The 23,080-nt window shown below is 40.9% G+C and overlaps 2 protein-coding genes across 4 annotated transcripts in view; both read left to right on the top strand.

The window, feature by feature from the left end:
- The window catches only part of ADK (adenosine kinase), a 692,586-nt gene extending 680,575 nt beyond the window's left edge, over positions 1-12,011 (top strand). The window contains exon 11 of the mRNA XM_051982068.1: positions 11,744-12,011. Within this exon, the coding sequence (XP_051838028.1) occupies positions 11,744-11,769 (26 nt within the window). The 3' untranslated portion in view covers positions 11,770-12,011. The remainder of the gene's footprint in view (positions 1-11,743) is intronic.
- Positions 12,012-13,220: 1,209 nt separating this feature from the next.
- KAT6B (lysine acetyltransferase 6B) overlaps positions 13,221-23,080 on the top strand; it is a 224,798-nt gene continuing 214,938 nt past the window's right edge. For all 3 annotated transcript variants that reach the window (XM_051982063.1, XM_051982062.1, XM_051982061.1), the window contains exon 1: positions 13,221-13,311. The gene's annotated coding sequence lies outside the window, so the exon portion shown is untranslated. The remainder of the gene's footprint in view (positions 13,312-23,080) is intronic.

Below are 23,080 nucleotides of genomic sequence, written 5' to 3'. Positions count from 1 at the left end.
TCAGAAATGAAGGAAGTTTCCAGTTGCACCCCACAAGTAGTGATACAGGAGGAAACACTAAGTCCTGCCCTAGAAGAGAACTGGCAGCTCTCAATAGAACAAGCATATAAACACATAGGAAAAATGGTGGTCTCAAGGGCTGGACATTCTGTAAACTCATTTGTAGAGTGATGAAGCAGACTAGGAGGTAGAAAGGAAACTCTGGTATGATTAACCGGGGCATCAGGGAGGGAAAAAATAAGAAGGGACCTTCTGTAAAAGCCTAATTCATTGGGAGAGTTTTGTGTGCCTGACAGCAGCCCTTCTGCAAGGTGAATTCTTTCATAAAGGGCCTCATTCACAGTCTGCCAAGACATCCATGACCTATTCTCGAATTCACACAAAAATTAAAAGAAAAACAACAGCCTGGCTAATTTAGCGACTTGCAAGATGCAGCTGGTGCTACTGTTTGCACAAAAATTGGCCTGCTCCTTTCCACCCCCACCCCCACCAGTCCAATTGCCTGCACCTCCCCACCCCCAACCTTTTCGATATGTTTTTCTTAGTTATTTTGTATCCTCCAGCACCAGCACGATTGTGACAACTGACTGACTAAGCTGGCACTGTGGGATACAGAATAACAAAGGCGTAATGTATCAGGATGGCGAGGGACGGGGCCTGTGTGGGAAATGCACACAGAACAGCAACAGGATTGGCCGAGTCCAGCAGAGAGATCAGCTGAGAGATTTGGAACATTTAAAAATAATATTAATTTTAGTACAAACCCAACGAAAGGCTTCTGTAGGCCCGTCCTGGTGGGCTGGCTGCTTTGCACCTGCCGGAGGCAGGCAGAGAGCCTTGGGAGTCAGGCTTGGCGATCCCACTGAGCTGCTCTCTCTGGGAATGGTCTGAGCTATAAAGTTCTGTTTATGACAATTACCTTCAAGCACTGGGATTAAAAACATCTTGCTTAGAATCACTACTTTCCCCAAATTTTCCAGGCACCTTCTTGGGGAGGATGTGCAGCACCTTTGGTTTGACCATCCAAGAGCTCTGCTTCCTGCCAAGCAGGAGAGGGGGGCCTCCTCCTGGGTGCTACTTTTAGCTCCACAACAGACTTTCTGATGGGTTAGTCTGGGCTATAAAGACAGGCAGCTCTGCCAGCTTTATTCCTTATGGTGATCACCGTGAATGGCAGCTCAGATTGCTTAGTTGTCTTTATGGCAAGGACTGTGTTGATACTGAATGAATATGCACTGGCTGCTTTGGGAGGGGAAAGGGCAGAGGGCATATGCTTCAATTACATGGCTTATTCTGCCTCCCTCTTTACAAACTCATCTTCTGTGGAGTTGGACTCATGGCTGCCAGCTTCGGGGGCTTTTAAACTTACTTAGCAGCTGCCTGACTACCCTATCAACCAGCTTGGTAGGGTCAAATTTAGTTACACTCAAAACTGACTGGCTATTAGCCTAATAGACACATAAACTGATATATAGTCTGTCAGTCAAATCCCCTACTCTTCCCCACCTTTACTCAGGATTTTGATGCTAAAGGTAAGTAAGTGGATTGTGGTGCTCACCAGAGCACCTAGTGAAGCTGACCAAGGTCAACAATTCTGACCATAGTCCGTTATTGTCCTGCCCCATCCCAGCTTCACTCTGCAGAGTATAATGCCTCTAAGTTCTCTCAATGGCGAGGACTCTAACAGGTCTCTCTCATCATCACCCAAGTTGTCAAAGGGAGGCAGATGCAGCCTAGAGAGAGCAGTCTTTAGATCTGTTTGTGGTCAAGTCTGGACAAAGAAGTCAATGTGACATTGACTCCTGGATAAACAAAATCCAGTCTGCTCATTTCTTCAAGATCAGGAAAGAGGGTTTAGAAGCTGCAAAACAGGATTTGTTTGGACTCTGGGCAGAACTCTCTCCTTTTAAGAACTGACAACTTGATATGCCCAAAGGAAACAGCAGGAGGGAAATTTAAACCTGAAAAAAAAATCAACTAATAATGAAGAGAGACTCAATTACTCAGAAGCTAACAAGGCCAAGTTGAGATGTTATAATGGCTCTGGCTTCCATTCTCTTCTCCTTTCAAGTGAAAAACCCAGCAGTACTTTAGTTATATGCTTAGATGCATGTTTAGTTCCCAAATCATAGCAGCTTTTATTTGCTTGGAAAAACTGGTCCCTACACATTTTCAGTCCCATTTTTTCTCCTTATAGGTAGTTTTTTTATGACAAAAAAAATTCAAAGGATAAAGGAAGAGGTAACTAGAACTAATATTGATGACAGATTTATGTAATACTTCCAAGTCCCAAAGTCCAAAATTTCATAGAATTATAACTCAGGTCATGGGCAAATTCATACTTAGAAGAAAGACAGATAAAGATATAACTGTTTTTACCAAGATGTCTCTGGCCTTCCCTAAAATTTGCTTTCCATTTACTCTTTATATATCTTATGTATAATGAATTATTTAAACATTATCTTTCCAACTGGAAAGTACACTCCTGAAAAATGAATGAACATAAGAGCATCTCCCCCCCCCAAAAAAACTTGTAAACTAGCTAAAATTTTGCACAGTTCAATAGTAATACCAAAAAGTTGCAAATGAATACTAGCTACCCAATGACAAGCACAGTGTACAGTAAAGAGAAAAATCATTTGACATGGAACCAAAGAACTCATCTAAATCTTGCCTCTGTTACCTTCTACCAGTATGACCTCCGACAAGTTGCTTGATTCTCCTTCCTTTCATGAAGGGCAGAATGGATTCGTGTATTGGGCAAATGGGTGAGGCAGTGGGTAAAACATGGCCTGGAATCAAACCCAGCCTCCATCATTCACTAGGTGTGCAAATCTAGACAAATCATTTGCCTCTGTCATCTGTAAAATAACAAAGGCGTAATGTATCAGGATGGCGAGGGACGGGGCCTGTGTGGGAAATGCACACAGAACAGCAACAGGATTGGCCGAGTCCAGCAGAGAGATCAGCTGAGAGATTTGGAACATTTAAAAATAATATTAATTTTAGTACAAACCCAACGAAAGGCTTCTGTAGGCCCGTCCTGGTGGGCTGGCTGCTTTGCACCTGCCGGAGGCAGGCAGAGAGCCTTGGGAGTCAGGCTTGGCGATCCCACTGAGCTGCTCTCTCTGGGAATGGTCTGAGCTATAAAGTTCTGTTTATGACAATTACCTTCAAGCACTGGGATTAAAAACATCTTGCTTAGAATCACTACTTTCCCCAAATTTTCCAGGCACCTTCTTGGGGAGGATGTGCAGCACCTTTGGTTTGACCATCCAAGAGCTCTGCTTCCTGCCAAGCAGGAGAGGGGGGCCTCCTCCTGGGTGCTACTTTTAGCTCCACAACAGACTTTCTGATGGGTTAGTCTGGGCTATAAAGACAGGCAGCTCTGCCAGCTTTATTCCTTACGGTGATCACCGTGAATGGCAGCTCAGATTGCTTAGTTGTCTTTATGGCAAGGACTGTGTTGATACTGAATGAATATGCACTGGCTGCTTTGGGAGGGGAAAGGGCAGAGGGCATATGCTTCAATTACATGGCTTATTCTGCCTCCCTCTTTACAAACTCATCTTCTGTGGAGTTGGACTCATGGCTGCCAGCTTCGGGGGCTTTTAAACTTACTTAGCAGCTGCCTGACTACCCTATCAACCAGCTTGGTAGGGTCAAATTTAGTTACACTCAAAACTGACTGGCTATTAGCCTAATAGACACATAAACTGATATATAGTCTGTCAGTCAAATCCCCTACTCTTCCCCACCTTTACTCAGGATTTTGATGCTAAAGGTAAGTAAGTGGATTGTGGTGCTCACCAGAGCACCTAGTGAAGCTGACCAAGGTCAACAATTCTGACCATAGTCCGTTATTGTCCTGCCCCATCCCAGCTTCACTCTGCAGAGTATAATGCCTCTAAGTTCTCTCAATGGCGAGGACTCTAACAGGTCTCTCTCATCATCACCCAAGTTGTCAAAGGGAGGCAGATGCAGCCTAGAGAGAGCAGTCTTTAGATCTGTTTGTGGTCAAGTCTGGACAAAGAAGTCAATGTGACATTGACTCCTGGATAAACAAAATCCAGTCTGCTCATTTCTTCAAGATCAGGAAAGAGGGTTTAGAAGCTGCAAAACAGGATTTGTTTGGACTCTGGGCAGAACTCTCTCCTTTTAAGAACTGACAACTTGATATGCCCAAAGGAAACAGCAGGAGGGAAATTTAAACCTGAAAAAAAAATCAACTAATAATGAAGAGAGACTCAATTACTCAGAAGCTAACAAGGCCAAGTTGAGATGTTATAATGGCTCTGGCTTCCATTCTCTTCTCCTTTCAAGTGAAAAACCCAGCAGTACTTTAGTTATATGCTTAGATGCATGTTTAGTTCCCAAATCATAGCAGCTTTTATTTGCTTGGAAAAACTGGTCCCTACACATTTTCAGTCCCATTTTTTCTCCTTATAGGTAGTTTTTTTATGACAAAAAAAATTCAAAGGATAAAGGAAGAGGTAACTAGAACTAATATTGATGACAGATTTATGTAATACTTCCAAGTCCCAAAGTCCAAAATTTCATAGAATTATAACTCAGGTCATGGGCAAATTCATACTTAGAAGAAAGACAGATAAAGATATAACTGTTTTTACCAAGATGTCTCTGGCCTTCCCTAAAATTTGCTTTCCATTTACTCTGTATATATCTTATGTATAATGAATTATTTAAACATTATCTTTCCAACTGGAAAGTACACTCCTGAAAAATGAATGAACATAAGAGCATCTCCCCCCCCAAAAAAAACTTGTAAACTAGCTAAAATTTTGCACAGTTCAATAGTAATACCAAAAAGTTGCAAATGAATACTAGCTACCCAATGATAAGCACAGTGTACAGTAAAGAGAAAAATCATTTGACATGGAACCAAAGAACTCATCTAAATCTTGCCTCTGTTACCTTCTATCAGTATGACCTCCGACAAGTTGCTTGATTCTCCTTCCTTTCATGAAGGGCAGAATGGATTCGTGTATTGGGCAAATGGGTGAGGCAGTGGGTAAAACATGGCCTGGAATCAAACCCAGCCTCCATCATTCACTAGGTGTGCAAATCTAGACAAATCATTTGCCTCTGTCATCTGTAAAATAGGATAACAGCATCAACCTTGCAAGCTTGTTGTGAGGACCAATTGAAAGAGTATTTGTTAAAGTATTTAAGACAAGGCTCGGCACATGGAAGGAGCCATACAAATGTTTATTTCCTTCCTTATGCACTTTTAGCTTTATGATCCTATGAGTTTATAAAACTTCTCAGGAGAATGGAAAAAGGATTTAAGCCTGACCAAATATACCCAGAAGAGGCTCAATGGAGGTAAAAAAAAAAAAAAAAAGTTTTAGGGACATTAAGGAATCAATTTTTAAAAAAAAATGAATAGAAGATATCAATTTTTAAAAAATCTTGTCATTATTACTACCAAAAAAAGAGCAGTTGTGAGGATATTAGTCAGTCTATCAATAGTCAGTAACCAATTGTGTCAGGCACTAGGCTAAGTGCTAGAGATAACAAAGAAGCAAAAAAGACAGCCCCTCACTTCAAAGAAGTTCACAATATAATGAAAGACAACATAGAAACAATTACATACAAACAAGTTATACACAGGATAGTCAACTGAGGGAAGGAGGTAGAATTAAGAGGGATTGGGAAAGGATTTCTATAGAAAGTAGGATTTCAGTCCTTCAGACTTGAAGGAAAGCCAGAGAAGACAAGAAGTGGAGATGAAGAAGGCAGAATTGTAGCTATTTAAGACAACCAATAAAAATGCCCAAAGTCTAGAACTGGGAGTGTTTTATTGGAGGAGCAGAAAGGAGGCCAGTATCACTGGATCAAAGAGTGTGTAGAAAAATGTAAGATGTAAGAAGACTGGAAGGATGAGGGTGTGGTGGGACATAGGTCATGAATGGACATAGGCCAAACAGGATCAATATGATGAGACAATAGTCATATGGATTCAGAATTGACTGGATAGCCCAATTCAAGGAGTTGCGAATAATTCAGTGTCAATGTGGCAGGAGTCTTCCATTTGAGCACAACAGGTATCTGTTGGCTCTGTACGGTTGAATATTTTTATCAATGACTTCAATAAAGTCATAGTTAGTGTGCTCATGAAATGCAGAGATTACACCAAGCTGGGAAAGATAGGTAACATAAAGGATCCAACAAAGAAGCAGGATCAAAAGGATCTTGTCAAACTAGAGCATTGTGCTGAACCTAAAAAAGTGAAATTCAATAGCGATTAAGTCCTGCACTTAGGTGCAAAAGCACCTTCACTGGTCAACCTACTTAACCCTTTCAGCCTTCTCTAAAATGAAGATAAGAATAGCACTTATGTCATAGGGTAACTGTGCATATCAAATGAGGTAATGTAAAGTTTTAAAAAATTTTTATGTAAATATTACTTACCATGATAGAAAGCACTTTAAAAATGCTTGCTGAATGAATGAATCCCTTAAAAGAGCATGATTATCTATATAGCACAAACCAAATGAGTGGAGAATGCCTATTGTCTGGAGTATGGATTGAACCTGAAGAATTCCATAGAGCTGTTTTCATCTTGAATGACATTCTAGACAATGAATAAGCAGTGAGTAGGCTGGATTGCATTTTGGGAAATGGAATAGAATTTTCAGTGACTCTAAGAATCTCTCTCTCTCTCTCTCTCTCTCTCTCTCTCTCTCTCTCTCTCTCTCTCTCTCTCTCTCTCTCGCTTTCTCTCTCTTTTTTTTTTTTAAAGGGAAGAACATGATATAGGCAACTCTTGATAAGGAACTCCCTTTCCTAATGCAGGTCAGCAGTCACTGCAACATGGACTTTTAGTGTCTTTTTAGAGACTGACTTGCCTAGCGTTGCATACCCAAAAGGGAGCAAAAGGGGGAAGGAAAGCCAAGTACAGAAATCTTTCAATTCACTACAAATCCTGAGTTGTGCCAATAACTCTATTTTTTGCTGCCTCTCTCATTAAAAAAAAAAAACAAAAATCCCTTTAACACTGATATTCTTTTAGTAATTCTAGTTAGTCCAGATGGACTATTATAGTCTCTGAGGAATCAAAATGGCAAGTTCACCCAAGATCAGTGGAAGGATGCTTGGGACATATAAGACTGTAGCATATTATCAATGATGAATTTTTGCGTACAAATGCCATCAAAAATATCAATGAGATATATGACTGGAAAAAGAAAAGGGCTGCTCATGTATCTAGATCAAGGAGCTACAAGTCCATTTTAATAAGGTATCACATGATGTAATAATACCTGTATAATTTCTTTGAAGTGAATGGATTAAATAATTTTAAAAGAAATCCAAAGTTCTGCTTTACTAAAAAATATCACTTAATAGCTTAAGTTTCTTTGTAATCAACCCCTTTAATAATTTTTGCTTTTCCTTCACCATCATTTCTGGCTTCCCTTCTCAACTGGGTAGTATTTTCCTGTGAAGAAGTTCCTCAGTATGTGAATACAGACCTTGTGAAATAGCCATTCTTTAATTTTTTGGTCTCAGGATCTTCTTATAAGCTTTTGTTTATGTGAGTTTTGCCAGTCAATATTTGCCATATTAGAAATTAAAGTGGATAAATTTTTAAATATTCATTTTAAATATCAATAATAAATTGATTACATTAGTATGTAAATAACATATTTTTATGAAAAATAGCTTTTCCAAAACAAAATAGTGAGAAGTGGCATTATTTTCCATATTTTTATAAAACTCTTTAATGTCTGGCTTAATAGAAGACAGCTGGATTCTCATATATGCTTCTGCATTCAATCTGTTGTGATATGTTTTGGTTGAAATATATGAAGAAAATCTGGCCTCACATAAATATGTAGTTGCAAAAAGGAAGAGTATTTTAATAGTGAAATAACATCTCAGTATTATTCTGAAAATTGTTTTGACCTTGTGGATTTCTTTAAAGAGTGCTGAGGAGGAGGCAAGGGTCTAATGGACCATAGTAAGACAACTAAAGTTGAGGAATATTTAAGAAGATAAAAAAAGACAAAATGATGAGAACACACATTAATAGAAGGAGTATCCACATAGGTCAGACCACAGAAACAATGAAGTATTGCAGCAACTAAGAGTATTAAGCCATTGAGGGGGGCAAAGAAATATTCACTGTTAGAAAGAACATCAACTTTGATAAATTCACAGATCTTAGAAATGCTTATATACACACACATACACAATTATATTTAATGTGTACATGCATGTACACACACTTCCATTTCTACTCAAGATCAAACAAAAGGAAATCAGGTTACATATAATGAAAATGATTTTTAAAAATAGATTTTTATTTATTTTGTTTTTAACATCACTTATATTTCTCTTCATAGTCTTTCTCCCTCTCCCCACAACTCTGTCTGAAAGAGCTATCTCTTAAAAAAAAAAAAAACAAAATTTTGTTATAAATGGAAGAGAAAAATCACCATAATAAACATATTAAAACCAACTTTTGATGTCAGCTGTAATGTTCCAAATTTGTGAACCCCCACTTTTCAAAACAGGTCAGAGTGTGTATATGTTTGTTGAAGACAATTTAACAGGGATGAGGTAATACCAAATACACAACCTACCCCTTCTTACTAAGGAAGAGAGTGAATTGTCCATATAATCGGCAGATGTTCAAATTTTCTCAGAGACAGCCTAATCTGGCAGCAAGTACTAGTTGCCCATCATTTCTTATAATTGAGTTATCCTATGCCAAATAGGTTTCTTCAACCCTAAAAAAAAAAAAAAAAGTTTTCCTAAAGCCATAGCCAATTTTACACTTGTGTCATCCTCCAATTCTCTTTTGTTAAAGTACATTTGAGAAAAATTTCAATTAGTTTTTCTTTAGATGCTTGGAAGGTATGAGGATCTAATAAGAGTTACAAAATCATCACACTGATTGAGAGATAAGGCAGCTAGGTGGTACAGTGCACTGAGGATAAAGCTTGGGAGACAGGAGACTGAACTTCACATTGTCTCAGACATTTCTTTCTGGTACTGAGCAAGTCACTTAACCTTTCCATTTCTTTATCTGTGAAATGGAAATAATAATAGCACTCATCTGTCAAGGTTGATGTAAAGATCAAATGAGGTAGTATACAGAAAGGATTCGGCAACCTTAAAGTGCTACATGTAAATGTTGCTATGATTATTACCAACTGGTCAGTTCAATAAAATAATACTTGAATGTCTTTTCCCCTTGAACTGACTGGAATGACTAATCATTTGAAGACTTTGCAACATGACCAAATTAACTAAGCATATCATTTTGATTTGTTGCTGACAAAGTCTTGTGGTTACAGGGATGAAATTTAACATGGGATTTAGACCAAATTCCTCTAAATAATGTAATTGAACATCACTAAGTATTATTGTGTCTTCTGCCATGGCATTGTAAACACCAATTTAAAGATAGACACCCTCCTCCCCACCCCCAGCTTCATTTGGACTATTTATGTCCAACCTGTGGTAGAATCTTCTGAGCTTGAACTGGTATAATTAGCCACAGCCAACATAGTGCAATTGACTGGGACATTATGATATCATTTTGGTCCTTTTTGAGAATAAAGGACAAGCACCAATAGTTGGCCACTCAGGTTAGAGATTTTCCATTTAGGGACAGCTGTTTGTGGATGAGGTTAATGCAGAAATATTTATCATATGGTAGTTTGCCTAACACACCCCAAAGCAAATAAATTTAAACTGAAAAGATCAAATCATAAACATTTTCTCATTGTTTTCAATGAATTCTGTTTACTACTCAGGTCTCAAGTACCAATAAAATGCAACATGTAGGGCCAAATGAAAATTTACTTTAAGGTCCTTTGATTTTGTTGGTGTGGTGAAGGAGATGGTCTTTGAGAGTCATTGTAATCAAAGAAGTCATCATCCTGCCCGCCTCTACTAAAGAGTTGCTTTGAACTTAGCTGGGCTGGTCCCCTGAATAAGAGGTCATCCTTGAGTACAAAACCAGAAAGAAGACTTTTCATATTGGTATGATATACCAGAACTTGCACAACACTGGTCTTTAAGAACCCAGGGGTCACTCTTATGCCAGAATAAGGTATCAGAGCAGGATAAAGACAGAAGAAAAATAAATTTTCCATTGAGTGGGTTGAATAACCCAAGTTATAGATCTTGTAACAAGAATACAAGGGGGGCAGGTCAGCATAAAATAGACGTCTGGTCTCAATCTTCTGATAGTAGAACTTGTAGGTCTTGAACCATATTTTAGTTTTTTATTGAAATTAACTCAAGCTATTTTGAGGTTTCATATGCTAATTTCCTAACTGTGTTGTTCAGTTTAGCAAGAGTTGAGATACAGCTTGATAAACAAGGGGCTGTACAAAATAAAGTAGAATACTACATGTCTCAAAATTTTTTCTTATCCTACTTAACTGCTATACCAATGGAGTCCTTTTAAAATGGCAACTAACCCTGAGTTTGTGACAAAGTAACATTCTTTTTCTTTGCCACACCCTAATTAAAGATTATCGCTTGTAACAAAAAAAGGAAACACATGAAGGCAGATGAAAAGAATCACTCTGCTCATATTTAGATGAAGAATAAGGGAACATTAATGCTAATAAGGTCCATTCTTTCTAAGGTGAGAATTTGCTCTTGATGCACCAGGAAACCATGCAGATAACTCATTAGATACAATGAGAAACAGATGCATATAGATCCCCACAATTAAATAAAAATCCTAAATTTGGACTTCTTTGGTTTTGTTTTTGGTTGCTCCTTTAACATTCTTTAGCTTGAAATTTACAAATGTTAGCATTTATCATTTTGTTTTTAATTAAGATACTCTTTACTTTCATTGACAAAATTCAGTCTGGGATGGGGGAAAGGCAATTCACAAAAGAATCTGTATCCAAGAAATCCAAAAAAAAGGAAGGAAGGAAATATAATGTTCAAGTGGCCAATTCATTCAGGATCTACATTTACTTTAGTAACTTCTTGCAGTATTAAACATTGTAACACCTGCCCTATGAAAAAACTGCCCAACAACCTTGTAAATACCTCTGTCTTTGAGATTCCTAAATGAACTGGCTGAAGTTATGAACTAACAGCTTGTAACACTTCACCTTAAACAACATACTAGAGATAATAGATAAAAGGAGGCAAAATATCTGAGATTATCAAACCTATTTGTTTTTTTTTAAATCATTAATGAAACTGATTAATGTAGTCAAGTAGATTGTTACGCTTTTCCACAATGCTTTGTTTTCCAGACAAACCTTGAATACCAAGTTTCAATCTAAAGAGTTTTATTTCTCCTAACTAGTAACCAAGTAATAAACTACCTATAAAGGAGTGGGGGGGGGGGGGGGGAGGAGAGGGAGAAGGGAGGTTTATAATGGAAATTGTGACAACATTGAGTATAGTATTACAGCTCTTAATACTACCTTCTTCCTCTTTCCACACACCCCTACTCTTCTTACTCGGGAATTTTTTTTATCCATTTTAACACCTTTCTCATCTTGCTTGTTGATATAGAAGAAATAACATTTTAAAAATAAAGACTAAAACAAACAAAAAAAGATGACTAGCATATGTAATACATATTCTGTTTTTGATAATGCCTTGCTTTTTCTCTCCATTTTGAAAGGTGAGATAAAGCTTTTACTCTATAGATATTTAATGAAGACACTTTGGTCATGTACTGATAAAACCACCAAGTTTCTTTGACAGCAAAATTTGTGATCTTTTCCAGGACACGAAAACTTAAAGGACAACTAGAGATATGTGGCATTTTCCTCACCATCTCTTCTACAGCATTTAGACCACCACATCGACTCTAGATTACATACATGCTTCAACTTCTGTCTTCAATCAACAGGTGGCATTCCATCTACATAACCTTTCTTGGAACTTCTTCCCCCCCAATCCCTTTACACTAACCCCATCTTGATGATGCTTACTAAAAACTTGACCAAACTTCTGTTTAAAAAAAAAAAAAAAAACCAACAATTTTGGGTGGAGGGAGTCTGATTTTCGTGTTTACTTCTCTCAGGAGACAGTCCCATTCCTGAGAGCACCTGGGAAAAATCAGTGCCGGAACGAGCTCCTTTGACTAGTAAAGGCGGACGAGGAAGTAATGTGGGTGCAGTGGCGAATGACCTTTTCCCAGTTGTCACAGAATGCCCTATTCCTTTCATTGTGTGCAGGGCTTCAAGTTTAAGTGAGGGGGACCACGGCAAACCTTGACTTCTTAACCGGCCTCCTGGCAGGTCCCGGATTGGAAAGAAAGTGAGGGGCATAAAGGGGCCCTGCAGCTGCACAGTTCACCCCAAGCCCAGTCAGATCAGTCTTTCCCCCTCAACGGTGCCCCTTCGGTAAAGCTCATTCCAAAGTGAGAGCATCTGGAGCGGAGGTGGGGCGGGAAGGGGAGAGGGGCTCCCCAGCCTCTTAACAATCCCAAGAATAACAGGGCCAGAGTCTCTTGGTTGGAGTTGGGGGCGTGTGTTGGGGGGGGGGTGTCTTTCCAGCCCCAGATTAATGTGCACCACCACCCTTTCCCCCCCGCAGGAGATGCCGCCGGGGCGCCCTTTCCGCAGTTGCTACATGTCATTGCTCCCTCCCCCGCCTGTCAAAGCAGACCCGGCGCCCCAGCTCCCCCGGCGCCCCCAAATGCCCGCAGCTCCCCCTTCCGAAGTTTTGGGCGCGAGGGCCGCTGGGGGTGGGTGGGGACGGCGTCTGTCACAGCCCTGGCCCGGCCGACCAGCACGTTCACCTCTCTCTCGGTGGCTCCGGGTGTCCGCATCCTCCCGTTGGCACCAGCCACCCTCCCTCTCCTTCCCTCCCTCCTTCCCCTCCCCCCGCAGGCCGGCCCAGCTCCCCGAGGCGCAGGAGAGAGCGGAGCCCCCGGGGCGGGGAGGAGCGGCCGCAGGTACCCCGGGGCGGGCGGGGACGCGGAGCTGGGCGGGCGGGGGCCGGGCTGCGCCCCCAGCCCGGCCGGGCGGGGGGGAGCGGGACTGGGCGGCGCTGCCTCGGGCTCTGTGCGCTGCAGCCCGAAGCCGAGGAGCAGGAGGAGCAGAAGGAGGAGGAGGAGGAGGAGGAGAAGAAGGAGTAAAAGGAGGAGGAGGAGGAGGAGGAGGAGGAGGAGGAGGAGGACGAGGACGAGGAGGAGGAGGAGGCGGCGGCGGGTCCCGGGTGGGGGGAGTGCAACGCTGCGGACCCGGGCGGCTGGTAAAGGACGAGGCGGAGGCTGAGGAAGGAAGCAGGGAGACCCCGGCTACAGCAACAAAGGGCAGCGAGCGATTGGCCGGGGCCCGAGGCGAGGTCAGCTGGGGGCTGGGGTGGCCGGAGCCCGCGATGGCGATTGCACGTGCTTGCAGACACGGGCGAGTGCCGAGCTGGAGGTGCACGCCCGGAGGGGTAGGGGGGCGCGCCCCCTCGGGAGGGGACTTGGAGAGGGTAGTGACAACGCTCCACCAGCACCCAGCCCAGGGATAGCAGCTCAGGAGGAGTGGGGGGTAGGATGCGAACCCAGAGGCGGGCGAGTGATCGCCCTGGACCGGAGGGGAGACTGAAGGGGGGGGTGGCGAGTGGAGAAGGGGGCGGGTTGGAGCGCTCCGGAAGGCACGCCCGTCCGCGCGTTCCACCGCAGAAGCTGGCGCCCGAGAACCTCGAATTTTAACTTCTCGTCCCCGCCCGCCCGCGCGCGCGCGCCCGCCCGCACCCACCCCTAAATCCTGCGGCCGCCGCCAGCGATCAGCTCTCACACAAACTTTAGCTGCGGGCTAGGGGAATTGTAGACGAGCTGGAGGGAGTAGCGTGTAGGGGGGAATGGGGAGGTGTTGGTGGAGGTGATGGTGATTGACGTCCCCAGCAGCCAATAAGGTCAAGCACTGCTCCTAAAAGATCGCCTAATCTGTTTCTAGCGTTAGGGGGGCGGAGAGATGGAAGTGGAGGTGGTGCAGTGGCTGGGCAAAAGAGAGAGGTTCGGCCAATAGGTGCGGGCAAGAGTGGCTCAAGCATGCTCCTGATTGGTAGTAGCGGCGGATCCTCCCTGGGGGCGGTGCCCAAAGGGGGGGACGATGGGTCGAAGGGCGTGCCTATGCGGAGAACAGATGACCGGCAGGAGCCTACCCCAATGGGCTGCAGGTTGTTTAGTGGGCGGGTGATGGACAGGCACATAGGCCAACGGGTGGCCTCGGGAGCCAATTGTATTGTCCAATGGAGCGGCAGCGGGGCGGGGCGGCGGCGCGGGTTTAATGAGACTCCATTGGGCTGTAATCAGTGTCATGTCGGATTCATGTCAACGACAACAACAGGGGGACACAAAATGGCGGCGGCTTAGCTCCTACCCCTGGCGGCGGCGGCAGCGGCGGCGGCGGCAGTGGCACTTCCCTCAGGCAGCAGCCGCGGCTTCTTCCTCAGGCAGGGCCAGCGCCCCCGGCAGGCGTGGTGGTGGCGGCGGCAGCAGGCGGTCAGGTCTGTCACCCGCCCCCCACTCCAGCGCGCCCCCAGGGGGAGGAGACTGGGGGGGGAGGGAGAGGGCGCGCGATGCCCCTCCCACAGGCCCCTGCGCGAGGGTCACCGCGGGGCCGCTTGAGGTCAGGCTGTCCCCGAGCGTGACGGTAGGGGGCGGGAGAATCTGGGAGGGAGAGGCCCCGCCCTCTTGCGCGAGCCTCGGGGCGGGGCGTAAACCTCGTGGGGCGGGGCGAGAGCCTCGGAGGGGCGGGGCGAGATATAGGGGGCGGGGTTTGGGAGTCCAGGAGGCTGGAGCTGCTGGCCTGGGAGGGTTTTTTGAAGAGAAGCGTGATGGGGTGTATGGGGGACACTCGGTGGGGCTTACAGCTGGGAGTGGGGGCTATGAATGTGCGTGTGGAAGAGTGGCACATGTGAGATGCTTGTTATTACTCTGCCTGGTCGTTTCCTAGCGGGTAACAATCCCAGGGCTGTGGGAAAATATTCGAGAGGATTTAGAGATAAATGAGGAGGAGGAGGATGGTGCAGGCGAGTTAGCTGGATGCATTCAGGAGTCTTGTGGGGAGCAGGGTGGAATAATTACCTTAAGTGACAATAAATATAACGCTAGCATTCTTTTAGCGCTTTAAGGTTTGCAAAGCGCCTCGCGTAAGCCAGCTCTCTCCTGTGGTCCTTATACCACCTTATTATCTATTCCCACTTTACAGACCAGAAGTGGCGACTGAGATTAATGAGTGGACTTGTACCCTGGGTCACACAACCACTCGGTAGTCTGAGGCCCCTCCCCCACAGCTGCCACCAGTCCTGAAAGAATGCTTCTGAAGCCCTGGGTGGGCGCTTGTCTCCCTAGTTAGAATGTAAAGTCCTTGAAGACAGGGAGCAGCTCCAGTCCTGGAGTAGGTACTTAATGAGGGCTCATTGGCTGATTGATTGCTTTCCGACATTGAGCAGGTCTTACATCAGTACTCTAGAAGGGACAGATCTTAGATGTTCAATCCCTGTTTTCTATATCTGAAGAAACTGGGACCCAGAGAATTTAAGTAATTTGTGCAGGATAGCCTTAGAACACGGGTCCTTGTTCTTGACTTTGTTCTTCAGTTTTCTCTGCTAAAATAAAGGTAATAATATTTGGCTTGCTGAACTTAAATCGCCAAATAAACGTTATTGTAAAGGAAGCTGTTCTTGTTAACACGGATTTCTTATAATTGAAGTTGAAGTTATGGAGCTCAGGAGAGTCACATCAAAAGGATATGTATCTACTAGAATGGGAGAGCCAGATGGGGTAGTGAGGGTTGTCCTGGGCTGAGGTTGTGGTTTAGATGAGAAGTATTAGGGCACATGAAGTATTTCCATAGTGAAGGAGTTTCTGGATTGTAGCTGGTAGCGATAGGGGGACATGGAAATTAGTTTTGAGGAACTTTTTTTTTTTTTTTTTGCTGAGGCAATTGGAGTTAAGTGACTTGCTCAGGGTCACACAGCTAGGAAGTGTTAAGTGTCTGAGGCTAGATTTGCACTCAGGTCCTCCTGACTTCAGGGCTGGTGCTCTATCCACTGCAGCACCTAGCTGCCCCAGTTTTGAGGGACTTTGACAAACATTTGCCAAGTTCCTAGTCACTGTGTGCATAGAAAAACAGTAAAAGAAGCAATGTGGGAAATCAGGGTGCCTAAAATTTCAGTCTGACTATTCTAGACTAGCTTGTTTGATTTTGCAAAAGTCACTTTAGATTGCTGAGTTATAAATTTCTTCTTCTGGTTTGGCCTAGGAAGAGGTGAGGCTCCTTCTATTATACAACATTGGTATTTGCTTTTTGTTTTTTAATTTACTTCATTTAAATAAAATAATTAAATTAAATTTAAAAAGTTAAATTCAAATAATTAATTTAATCCTCCAAGATATATAGGGGAGGTTGACAGGCTGAAAAAAGCAGAAATTCAGAGCAGGAAAAATTGATGTGTGTATCCTGGAAAAGAAACAACTAGATAGAGCAAGCAAGCTGGATTTGCTACTGTGGATGATTGAATTGTGGGGAGAATTAAAAGTAAGAGTTTTTATGAATAGGATTAAGAAGGATGAACATTACAGTTTGGAGGAATGGATCAGGCAGCCAGGGATTTAAATCCTTCCCTAGACACTGACTCCCACTGTGACCCAGGGCACAAATCCCTTCATTTCTCTGACCTGAGTCTCTGACCTTTGTAAAATCACAGGGTTGAACTCTTAACTGCTAAGGTCTCTTCCGGTTCTAAGTCTGGAATCCTGGGTCTTGGTGGTAATAATAAAAGTTCATAAATAAAGAGAACTTTAAAGGTTATGAAGTGCTTTATACACTTCATTTGATCCTCCACCTATATCCTGATACAAGTGCTATAGTTTTCATTATCCTCACTTGACAGATGAAGAACCTGAAGCTGAGAGAGATGAAGAGAATGGTCCAGGGCACTTGGTTGGTCCACAAACATTTATTAAGCACTTACTATGAGAAAGACACTGGGGAGACCAAGGTGAGCATAAAACAGTCCCTGCTGAAAGAGAGGAAAGCATAAAGATAAGGGAGACACCATAGAAATGAAGGAGTCCACATCTACCCTAGCCTTTGAATCTGGATCTTCCAGACTCCAAGGCTCACAACACTCTTGCCATTATTTCATGTTACTTCTTGGGTATATGACTTGAGGAAAAATGGAGCATTGGAGATTAGATTGGAGAAGACAGTTTATGAGATATCTTCTATGTATATGGAGTCCTGGGCTGAACTCTTGGCTACAATGTATAATACAGCCCTTGATGGGCTTACAGCATGATGATGGATTCTGGGTGTGTATGATAGAGGCAGGGAGATACAGCAGAGACACAAATGTTTTATATTTATATATTTTTTATTTATATTTTATGTTTTTATATTCTATTTTATAATAGAATATGTTAATAGATCAAGAAGAGGTATGAGCCAAAAGACAGGAAAGATAATTTGTGAAGTGGACTAAAGAAAGGCATTTGATTGGAAAAGGCCTTATGGAAGAGGAGCTGACATTTGAGCTGGATCTTGAAAGATAGTAAGATTTCACCAGGTGATGATATGCTGAGGTCATTCCAGGTGGAGGAGAGTTGGAGCGGTATGTCCCAGATGCATTGACCAGTCCAGTTTTGTGGAATCGTATAGTTCATAGGAGTAATCCAAGATTAGGCTAGAAGGATAGGATGGTAGAATGGAATTTTACTGTGTAATAGTTACAGATGTCTCTTGAAATGAAAATGTGTCTTGAAGTATGTATGTGGGGATGAGATGATGGGTGAGTGGGTGGACAACTCGGGGTAAAAATGTTGGCAAACATATTAGGGTGACTCTAGGGCTCCTGAAGCTAGATGAAATGAGCTAGAGGCAGCATGGTTTAGTGAATTGTACACTGAATTTAGTTGTAGTAAGGAAGATCTGGATTTGAGTTATGCCTCAGATATTTACTGTCTGTGGGATCTTAGAAAGTCACTTTAGTTTCTCTGGATCTCAGTTTTCTCATCAGTAAATTAATGGGAGGTTGGGGAGCTCAACGGACTGTCTTTATCAGCCTTTATCAACTTTAAATTTAAGACCTTATGACACGAACAGGAGGTTGATTGACAGTGGGTGATTATATGTTGTTGCAGTGTTTGGGGATGGGGATTTAGGTTAATAGTTTTCAAATTTTTTAAAATTTTAATTTAAAAATTTTAAAAAGAAAAAACGAGAAAAGTAACATAGCAAAGGGACAAGAATTCTTGCTAATAAATCAGAATTTAGATGGAAGGTGCAGATTTGTCAAACAGTGTTCCTCTCCCCAAAGTCATTCATTTCGCACACACATAGTGATGTAGACATAAGACGGAGGAAGTTGCTCCTATAGGAAGGGTTTCTCCCCAGGAGGTAGTGAGTTAGAAGAAACAGTCCATATTCAAAAAGTGGAAAATTTCCCTTCCCATTGATGCATTTCAGAAACTATCTTTTATATCCCGTAGGAACAAGAAGTATCTAAGTAAGGTGGGTATGCATCTGTTGCAGCTGTTGTAGGGGAATCTTTTGAGACTAGTGCAATAAGTTCAAGATTATCCAGCAATAAGGTTAGGGGTTTTTTGCCCCCTTTTTTGGCAAGAGAAAAATATTTACCTATTTGAGGTGAAGTTGAGATGATGGCACTAAATAATCAGTCTGCTTAAAAAGTAGTAAATAACAACATAAAAAAATATGAAGTTAAAAATATTTGCATTTTTGAAAAACTTTTCAAGCATTTTATCTTCTGAATAGTAGTCATCTTGTTGCAAACATAGTATCATTTGTAATTATGAACAACCAGTGAATCAACAAGTGCCTCTTCTGTGCCACACGTCATATCTGACACTGAGGCATACAGAGAGATAAATGAAACAGTATTTGTCCTAAGGAGCTAATGTCCCATCATGTGAAACAGTATGTACACATATAGGTTAACAAATATATACAAAATACTCATAAGATAAATCTGTTATTGTTACAGAGGAGGTGCTAGCAGCAGGGCAATCAGTAACATCTCTTGAGACACTCTTATTTTTACTTCTCTACATTCTGTTTTCTCAAATCTTGATTTTTTTTTTTTACAGCCCTGAAAGGACCAGGGGTTATTGACTCTGGTGGGCCATGAAAAGAAGTCAGAAAAACCCACTTTGTGGGTCTCCAGTAGATTGTACATGCACTGTCTTCTCAGTGATTTGGGTGCTTTGGAACTTTGAATCTGATTGTGTAGAATCTTGCTCTTAATAGATGCTCCAATGGTAATTTTGTGGCTTTTTTGTTGTAACTCAATAAATTTAAGGATCACTTATTAAGTACCTGCTAAGTTTTATTGAAAAAAAAAAAAAACAATTCTTCCTCAGAATGCTTAGGATTATAAGTTTCAAGCTGAAATTTGTTATTCATTTGTTTTTCATTAGATCCTGGTTTGGGATTTTCTTAGCAAAGTGGTGTGCCTTTTCCTTCTCTAGCTCATTTTACAGATGAAGAAATTGAGGCAGACAGAGTTAGGTGATTTGTTTAGAGTCACAAAGTTAGAAATGTCTGAGGCTGCATTTGAACTCAGATCTTCCTGAATCCAGGCCTGGTGCTGTATCCACTATGTCACCACCAAGCTGGAATAGCCCTTTAGAATTCGCTTGGTTTTTCCTTCATTGTACAGATCAGGAAACTGAGAGCTGGAAATGTTGAGTGATAGCTGCAAGACCTCACAGGTGGTAAGATTTGAATCAGGACCAGACACCAGGTGCTCTTACTAGAAACCTAGTATTCTTTTTATTACATTAAGCTGCCCCTCTTCTAAAGAACTCGGGACTCTTCTGAGCTTTTGGTAGAAAAGCATGAATCAAAAACCAGTGAAAGATAGTTCCAGAAGGAAAAGAACCCCAACAAGTTGGGAAACAGAAGAGGCTTTGAGTGTCCCAAAGGTGCCATCTGAGGGGAAGGAGTCTGTAGAATGTAGTGGAAGGAGTCTGGAGCATGTGAAAGTGGAATCATCCTGGAGAGAGACACAATGAGGTTTTGGAATGGGGAGATACATTCATGAATGGAAAGAAGGAAGTCTGGAGGTAAATTTGGCACTTCATTGGATGTGGGCTGGTGAAGGTCCTGGAAGAATTGAGAATTGTTAGAGGTTGTGAACCTGGATCGCTGGAAGGGTAGTTGTGTCCTAAATAGAAATAAGGAAATTAGCAACTGTAATCCTTAATAGATGTTAAAATCATATAGTATGAATGACCTTTTTTTCCCTTCCCAACTCTTAGAGAAACCTACTGGTTTTTTTTCTTTATTTTTGAAGATATGCCATTGAAAAAAAACAACTAATCACAAATTAGAAATGACAAATATTTTCAGAATCATCTTTTTAAAATTTTAGATATTGGTTTATCTTGGTTCTTTTGTTTTGATTATCAAGTACTAGCTAATCTCAAAATGGAATTGATGATTTCATCTTTCCAAAACAATATGCTTTACATTTAATTGATTTTTTTAAAGTAGAAATATCCTTGCTTCTCAAAAGTTCTGATGACTTTAAATGACTTTTCAACTTATCTCTAAAATACTATCTTAGAAGGGATCATATTTCTTAAAATATTCACAGAAACATGATTATATGTTAGAAATTAAAGTTTATAACATTTAAACACTGGGATGATTGACAATCCAAAAAGAGCAAAGTAATGGAAAGAGGACGGATTGGACTTGGAGTTATGAGAACTGATTTCAAATCAGTTAAATTGCAATTACTGGATAATGGACAATTATCTCTTTCTCCTTGAATTTCTTCATCTGTTAAAAACTGGGGTAATCTTATACTCTTCACCTGGGAATTAGTTGTATGAGTCCAAAGTATATTCTAACCTGCCTTGGTAGAAGAAGTCATACTGTCGGTCAATAAACACTTTTTAAAATGTCTACTTTGTTAAGCCAAGTGCTGGGAATACAAAGGAAGACAAAAGGCAGTCCCTGCTCTCCAGGAGCTCACAGTCTGATGGGGAAGGACAGTTATGTACACAGTCATAGACAGGATAATTTGGAAATAATCAACAGAGCTTATTTCCTTGCTTCAATAAAATGACAGTTAAAATCACTAGTAAATTTATGAATATCACTCATGATTTAGGCAATCTAAAATCATTTTGCTAAGGATTATAGAAATTATAAGATTCTTGTTTTGTTGAAGCAGATTCACACAATTATGGTTAATGATATAACAAGGAAATTTGTCAATGAAAACATTTCATAATAAAATTAAACTTCCAATTTACATAATATTATAACCTTGCTTAAGTATTTTTCATGGTAGTTTAGTTTTAGAATTGGCAAGGAAATTTTATTAGAATGTGACTTTAAAAACTTTAGTGATCAAATTGCTATTTTAAAAAAATTTTGTGCTCTGACAAGATTTTGAATTACATTTATTTTTTAATGTGAAAATGTATTGTGATCAAATATCTGCTGCCTGGTTTTTCTGCCTACAATTTCTCTATTTCCTAATCCATACTGCAATCCTTGCCAAACTTATCTTCCTAAAACAACATTTTTCATGGTTGCTTTAGGACACTTTCATTCTGTCACTCTTCTGCTCAAGAAATTTCAAGCGCTTTTTACCCCACATCAGGTCCAAACTCTTCAGAATTATTTACCTTTATTTTCAGCTATTCCCTATTACCACCACTGCCTCAGTGAGCTAAATATAAGGATATCATCTTTATAGAGAGTTTTATATATATACAGAAATAAACAGTAGTTTATTTTCAGATAGAATTCATTTGATTATCAAGACAAGAGATTCAGCTGGGGTTCAGAGAAGTTTATGTGAATTCTCTATAGCAATGTATCTGGTAGAATAGAGACTTAAATCCAGGTCTTCTGAGTCTTGGTTCCTGTGATAAAAAGTTCATGACTTTATGAGGCAATCATTCCATTTTTGGTATCTCACATTTTTTGGTAAATTATCAACTTGAATTCCTGGTCTACAGGACTCCAGTTCAAAAAAACCCAAACTATTCACTTTATTCAGTTCATTAAGCATTTATTAAGTGCTCACTGTTATCTACGATCCACAGCACTGAGGTAAAAATGAAACAGTCCCTGCCCTCAAGGAGTTTACATTCTATTAGGAAGAAACCACAAATATATAGAAAGTTAAATGTAAGATGTAGCACATTCAAGATAAGGCTTTTTGTGGGATGGAGCATTTGAGTTGGACTGTGAAGAAAATGAAGAATTCTATGAGGTGTAAGAGTGGGGTATATTCCCAGAATAGATGACAACTTGTACAAAGAAATAGTTAAAGGAGATGAACTGGCACCAAGTCCAGTTTGGTTAGAACATAGAATGTCTGGAGAATAATATATAATAAACTTGTAAAGGAAGACTAATGCTATCTTGTAAAGAGAGTTAAAAGCTACAGGAACAAGTCACTGCTATTTCTTTTTTTTTTTAAACTTTTTCAAATAGTATTTTATTTTTCCAAATATATTTATAGATGTTTTTCAACATTCTTTTTGTGTAATACTTGTATTCCAAGTTTTTCTGCTTCCTCCTTTACTTCCCCGTTCCCCAAGATAGTAAGCAATCTGATATAGGTTAAATATGTACAATTATTTAAAAAATTATTTCCATATTTGTCATGTTATACAAGAAAAATCAATCAAAAGGCAAAAAATTCCACAAGAAAAAAAAAATCACAAGAGAACACACAGAAGTGAAAATACTATGTATCAATCCACATTGAATGTACATAGTTCCCTCTCTGGATGTGGATGGCATTTTTTATCCCAAGCCTATTGGAATTGCCCTGAATCACTTCATTGTTGAAAAGAGCCATGTCCATCACAGTTAATCATCATGTAATATTCTTGTTATTATATACAGTTTTTTTTTTGGTTCTACTCACTTCACTCAGTCTCAGTTCATGTAAATTTTTCTAGGTTTTTCTGAAGTCGGCCTGCTTATCATTTCTTATAGAACAATAATATTCCATTGCATTCATATTTCATTAGCCATTTCCCAAGTGATGGGCATCTACTCAATTTCCAGTTCTTTGCATTACAAAAAAAAGTCGTTGGGGTTTCTTAAGAAAAAGAGTGATA

Source organism: Antechinus flavipes, chromosome 2 (assembly GCF_016432865.1).
Source record: "Antechinus flavipes isolate AdamAnt ecotype Samford, QLD, Australia chromosome 2, AdamAnt_v2, whole genome shotgun sequence".
Lineage (NCBI taxonomy): Eukaryota > Metazoa > Chordata > Mammalia > Dasyuromorphia > Dasyuridae > Antechinus > Antechinus flavipes.
The sequence above is the reverse complement of the archived record's forward strand: the minus strand, read 5'-3'. Positions and strand labels throughout refer to the sequence as shown.